Source organism: Glandiceps talaboti, chromosome 14 (genome assembly GCF_964340395.1).
Source record: "Glandiceps talaboti chromosome 14, keGlaTala1.1, whole genome shotgun sequence".
Classification (NCBI taxonomy): domain Eukaryota; kingdom Metazoa; phylum Hemichordata; class Enteropneusta; family Spengelidae; genus Glandiceps; species Glandiceps talaboti.
The window spans coordinates 16,086,828-16,093,897 of NC_135562.1; the positions used below are offsets into that span (position 1 = coordinate 16,086,828).

Genomic DNA, 7,070 nt, shown 5'->3' on the forward strand with positions numbered 1-7,070 from the left:
TTTTTTCTGAAGCCGTACTGATGCTTGTACAAAATATCGAATTTTTCAAGGTAGGAAGTAATTTGTTTATTTATAGCTTTTTCAAAAACCTTGCTAAACAAGGGCAGAATGGATATCGGTCTATAGTTTCCAATTGTTTCCCTATCTCCTTTTTTGAAAATAGGCGTAACTTTAGCAATTTTTAGGGCTGTGGGGAATACACCAGTTGAAAATGAAATATTTATAATGTGGGCCAATGGCTTTGATATGATATCAGCTGCGTCGATAAGGAGCCTTGGGGGTAGATTATCCCATCCACTAGCTTTTTTGCAATCTAAATTGGCTAAAAGTCTGGTTACCTCAAAGACAGTAACTGGTTGAAGAAAAAAGGAGTGTGGTAAAGATAAATCAAGATAATCCCTATAATCACAAGATGCATGTGGAATATCGTTTGCCAGCTTTTCACCAACTTGAACAAAAAAATCATTGAAACTCTGAACTACCTCAGCTGGGTCTGACACAACACGTCCAGTACCATTTACATCAATATTTAAATTTTCTGGCAACTTATCAGGACCGTATTTCTTACCCAAAAGATCATTCACAACATTCCAAATTTTGTTACTCTGGTTTACATTGAATAAATTTACATAGTAATTCTTTTTAGCACATCTCAGAACACTGGTAAGTATATTTCTGTAAGACTTGTAATGAGAAACTGCACTTGACTCATGTTGACTAGTAATAACTTTTGCATATAATTTGTGCTTAGTGTTAATAGATTTCTTAATTGCTTTAGTTATCCAAGGATTTTTATTTCGCTTAGACTTGAGAGTCTTGACCTTCATGGGTCCATGAAGATCGCACACCTGGATGAATAAGTCGTGAAATGTGTCAAAGGCAGTATCTGCATTACTATTGTTATTTAAAATATTCCAATCCACCTTACGTAAGTCAGAAACAAAATTATCCTTATTATAACACTTGAAGTCTCTTACAAGTACAGACCTTAAAATTGGTAAATGTATATTAAAATTATCAAAAATGGAGAAGACCGGGAAATGATCAGAGATATCAGCAATGATTGTACCTGCGTCAATCTGACAGGAGCATATATTTGTATAAATGTGGTCAATTGTTGATTTCGAGGTATTTGTGATTCTGGTTGGCACTGAGATTAACTGTTCAAGATGAAGACACTGCATTCTAGATACGAAATTTCTGGCATTATTATCTGGCTTGGCAACATCGATATTGAAATCTCCCATGAGAATACAATATTTCTTATCAAGTTTTACATTACAAAGAACATCAAAAAGACTATTTTCGAACTCTGAAATATTTGTACCCGGTTTACGGTATAAAACACCAACGACAATGCGATTTTTACTACCACAAATTTCAAACCATAAGGATTCTGTGTGCATAACATTATATTGCAAAATCTTATAGTTGAGGGAGGAGTGGATGTATGCACCAACTCCACCACCTCGGCCAAAGTTTCTCGACACTAGCTCGAGAGAATAGTTTGGTAAATTAAGTAGACTGGAATTGTCAATTTTCCAAGTTTCGGAAATACCGATAACTTTGAAAGAGTTTTCCATACAATGGTTATACAAAAGAGCAACATCGTCTATGCTATTAGAAAGTGAGCGAGCATTGCAATGTGACACAGAGAAAGAGGTTTTGAGATTTGAATAGAAATTCTGGTTAAATATTGTCGGTTCTAATGAATGGTTATTGATAACAAAAAGATTATCTATATAGGTTTGGTCACTGTTCATAAGAAAAATGTTACATTTGCCTCAATAACTAATTAAGTACAATACTTAGCAATATCAGCTTCATTTGAGATTGTAATAGATCGAGCTTGCTGGTCTCTCTTGATGTAAATTCGGCCATTGTGAGTCCACAGATATCGATATCCCGACTTCTTCCTTGCATTGTTGACTTTACCTTGAAGTTGTCTTGCAGCAGGACATAAATTCTCATTTATATAGATATTGTTCTTTGTAGAGTAGCCAAGATTTTCCGTCGATATGTCTTTTATCTTGCGGCGCTGGTCATAGATAGCGTTCCGACTTCTTCGGTTGGTGAATGCTACAATTATCGGTCTGTGTCGAGCAGTGTGAGGTAGAGTAGGGCTTTGGACTTTGCCGATGCGATGCGTAACATCGATGTCATCTATACTGATTCCAGGATTGATGTTTCGTAAAACAGATAATGTTATGTCATCTGTATTTTCATTTTCGCGCTCAGGTATTCCACTAATTTCCAAGTTATTTCGGCGCGAATACTGGTTTTGTTGATTTGCATCTATTTCCAAGGTAGTGATACGATTACGTAACTCGGTATTTGTTTTTTCGAGATTTTTGTTCGTTTCCTCAAGTTCAGAAATGCGATAAAGCAGATTCTCGAACTTTTCGTTAATGAAATCCATTGACGTCGTCAAGGTTGTTTGGCCATGTTTCAGACTAGAGATCTCTTGACTGATGTATTCCAGTTTTTCCATTACTAATACCAATGTAACGTCACCTTTGTTACCTGTTGACACGTCATCGTCAGCCGCCATGTTAGCATTACTTTCTTGGAGTTGTAGGGTTGTAGATCTTTTCATGTTGCAGGAGCGGCATAACATCAAATCATCGCCACTCGAGACTACTGCTCTCTTGGTCTTGCAATGAGAACACTTTGAAGGCATGACAATGGTCCACTAATCGCAAAAATAGGCAGTATTTAGGCAAACTTTTGGGGAGCCATGTACATAGTGATGTTGTTCCTTGTGTACCGCCCTCTATAATCCTCAAAAGTGACTGTGCTTGGCCGACAGAGTTTGGTAGAAAGTACTAGGCTTACCTTTGATCCATTGGCCACATGGTTTGTATGGCTAAAATGAATAATACAACTGCCGACATCAGACCGTGGACAGACGGAACATGTTACAAACAGGTAAAGTAAACAACTGAATTGGATTAATAACACTTGGCACAGCATGTTGGAAGTACAATTACTTGTATTACATTCTATCATGGTGATAAGAACAGTTTAATGGTTACTGTACATAGTAGTTCACATCCACAAACAAATTTCCACTTCCCCTGGCATTTAATGTACATATAAAGAGGCCAATAAACTTTTCCTATTAAACCATGGTGTGTACATGTAATACAAGTATCTGCTGTTCCAACATGCTGAGCCATGTGTGGTATTAATCCATTTCATTTGTTTACTTTCCCTGTTTGTAGTTCAGGTTCCGTTCATCCACGGTCTGATGTCTGCAGTTGTAAGAACTCTGACACAAATACCTTACATGAAATGAGATCAGACAGGACAAGTCTCAAATTAAAATCGATTAGCATGTACGTGTTATTTAACTACGACGTAACAACTGTTTCATCTTGCCGCACTTTCAATTTACCATGGAAGCCTATTTTTCTATTTTAAATATGAAAAGGCTACATTGTTTTTCGAGTGGTGTGATTGAAGGTGGTGTTGCAGCCTGCTGAATCATGCACTAGATTTCAATTACATACCGCTATATGCCACCATCAGCTACTGGTGCGAATTTGATAGCCAAGGATAGTGAAGGTCCTTGCCTATGAATTTCGATTATACAAAAGTTTCACAAATCTCGCTACATAGCTGACATGGATATATACATTTGTAATTCAATAGTACGACCGTCAATTGTGGTCTGTCTCTCTCTCTCTTTAATTTTAGTTGCAACATAGTAAGATATACACGAATTGGTTCCTTTAAAACTTTTAAACATTATCCAACTCAAATACAAACAATTACCATTGTCAATCGGTCTACAATTACACAGCATTGAAAACAGAGTTCGTAGACAAGTCAAGTAGACACATAGGATACATACAATTCGTAGGGGATCGTTTATCCACAAGTAAGCTCATTCAATGAAATCATGTGTAACTTGCGCTGGGTTATTCAAAGACCGATTCGAGGCAAACGTAAATCGTATCATTTAGGAGCTAGAAGTGGAGAACCTGACTTTGCAGTGCTTCAAAATCGCATTCTGTGCCTAAAGATGAATGGGAATCAACAAATTAAAGTCAGCGATTTTTCGTAATTTTATTGTTGATGTTAATATATTCATGTAGTATCTACATGGGGCAGACAATTCGTTTCGCATTAAGAGTTGTCGTTTTGTCATGAGAGGGACCCGTCTCAACTGATATAATTTGTGTACGTGCCTCCACTTGGGGTGCATTTTCTAGCACTTTGGTCGAGAATGGGGTCTGTTTCTTTTCGAGTTGAAGGGTCTAAAATGGGGTCCACGCACAACGTGGTTTATTGTCCTTCATGCACCAAATCATATAACTGCATTATATTGCCATTCTCCATGTGGGAAATACAAGAGTGAAAACTACATTTTTGAAATCCACCCCTTTGCAAACTATTGCATGTACAAAATAGTGGTTTAAAATTTTGTCTTCTAAAAACACTGTAATGGTATAAATTGGGATATTGATTTTTAGTCAAAGTGGGTCTAAAATAGGGTCTGGGGTTAGCAATAATGGCCGCGCACCACGCCCAGAACTGCTGGCCACTGGTACCACCTCCCCGGTATTCGTGATTTTCCTTTGTGCTGTACCGTATAGTGCTACATACATAGTCTCATATACCATTCACTACACTATATAAGGTACCGAAATCGACGTATTGACGGGCCCGGTTTTGAGGGATTAAAAATAAGTCGATAATTCCGTATGTGATCACAGTCAGAGCTCAGACCACCAGACAAGGACAGAGCATGGGAATACTAACGTAGGCGACATTTTTATGGCCAAAGCATTAAACAGAATTGGGGAGATGACTGTCCATGGTCATGCTCAGTACATGGTAATACAGTGGCGGACGGCAAGTGAACGAATCCCCTTGTGTAACTTGTCAGACTAAATTGATTGTATAAGGTAGATTTCAGAGGTATTCTTATCATAAACATACTAAACATCTGGTCTCAATGGTTACACTGTAATCAAAACTGTCAACTAGCTTGTTTCAAAATTTGACAGTTGAAGACTTTCACATTAGATATACATCATTCAATACTTTATTCCTGATCCTACGAATGTCAGACTCATTTTTAGCACAATTGAACTAAGGTTCAGTAGCGCTATAGGTATCGCCCGGCGTGTGTCTGTGTGTGTGTGTGTGTGTGTGTGTGTGTGTGTGTGTGTGTCTGTCTGTCTGCCTGCCTGTCTGTCGGTCGGTCGGCCTGCCTGCTGTCTGTCTGTCTGTCTGTCTGTCTGTCTGTGTGTGTGTGTGTGTGTGTGTGTGTGTGTGTGTGTGTGTGTGTAAACAACTTAAAATCAAAAATCGCTGAACCGATTGCCATGATATTTGGTGGGTCCATTACGGCTTGGGTGTTGGCAGATTGTTCAAATCAAAATGATCTTACCACCGGTTTGTGATTCGGGTCAAAAATGTGATTTTGGGCAGATTGGGCTGAAATTTGGGTGAAACATTCTTCGAGGTGTTTTTACTAAGAATTGTTCATGATATGATGGTTCCATCAGTGATTACAAATAAGGGCTAAAATGTGTATTTTTGGTCAAAAATCAATAATTCCTAAACTACTGAGTAGATTGGGCTGGAATTTAATGGGAATGCATCTAGGGATGTATAGATGAAGAAATATTAAGGATACAATGATGTCATGAGTGATATGCAAAAAAGGTGTAAAAAATATTAATTTTGTTCAAAAACTTATATCTCACAAATTACTTGGTCCATGAGACTGAAAGTTGTTGAGATATTTCTGAACGTGTCCTTCGGCACTCACAGTTTGTGTCTTCAGTGCTACGGAGCGAGGCGACGACTTTGATATGAAACGTAGCAAAAAAGGCACGAACGACTGTCGACAATCTACACTATCATCCACATGTGCAAGATACGACATTTGAGAACAATACATTTAATATGTATCTTACGTTGCTGAAAACTTGATTTCCAAAGTACATGTAACATTCATTGTTGTATCTTACCATCCTCATAAACTGAATATCATTTCTAGCTGTATTTGTAGTAGAGAACTCTTCAAGTCGAATGATATCGAGAAAATTGGATATTTGGGCCAAAAGCTCTGTGATATGGATAGAATTTCACATCTACATCACACAGCTGTTTCTCGGATTTCATCGCAAGCTGTAAATAGCCAAGTTCTGTCTTCTACTGACAGTAACCGTGACCAAGGATCTAGCACTTCCTTGTCTGTGACTATATAGGTACATACTCCGGAAGTACATCAGCGGACGGGGCAAGTGAATGGGTCACCTTTATTAAGTAGTTCCACTAAATTGATTGTATAGATAGATTTCATTCATAAAACTTGCCTTGGTGTCCGAGGTCGCGAAACATCCCTGTCAGAGACCGTGAATGTAATGATATCTTTGACAGTGTATACCTCCAACAACATTTGAAATCATACTTTTTTTTAGTTTGTCTCACTGTTTACCTAACTGATAATTGACGTTCCGTCGTTGTGACAACAAATGGCATTTATTTTATCAAACATTAACAATTACAAGGCATGCATGTTGAAATCAATAAGAAAAAAACCCACCTTATGTTTTATGTTAGCTTTGAGTTCCCCAATCAAAAAATAGACCGTCTGCAATCACCGAGTATTCAAGATCTCTATCGCAACAAAATTGAAAAACAGAATGCGGCATAGAGCGGTTAGGAGCAATGGGATATGAGGACAGTCCGTAAACTAAATGACGTGTACTTCAGTCCTGCTGTGTGTAAATGACAATAAAACGAAAAATAGACAAGCGCCAAGCAAACAATAAACCCATTCAGGTTTAGATAATTGTTAAACCAATACAATCAAGTTTGTGAGAAAAGTGCCATAAGCTAAATAAGTACGATATGCACATTATTTACTTTAGACCTTCAACAAGTCTGTACATCCTCAGGCCACTGTGGTCTGAGGTAAACCATAGTGTCTTTCTAGAATTACCAGTGTTACGGATGACAGAATACAACTTTTTAATATTCGCTAAGTTTTGATGTTTTGCGAGGTCACCGTGAACTCTCAGCTGTCATGAATTAATACTTAGAACAAA

General features: G+C 37.8%; 1 protein-coding gene across 1 annotated transcript; it reads right to left on the reverse strand.

Moving 5' to 3' along the window:
• Positions 1-1,795: 1,795 nt before the first annotated feature.
• LOC144445332 (uncharacterized) lies at positions 1,796-2,596 on the reverse strand. Its single transcript, XM_078134871.1, has one exon. The coding sequence runs from the start codon at positions 2,594-2,596 to the stop codon at positions 1,796-1,798; it is 801 nt and encodes a 266-aa protein (XP_077990997.1).
• Between the last annotated feature and the right edge of the window lie 4,474 nt (positions 2,597-7,070).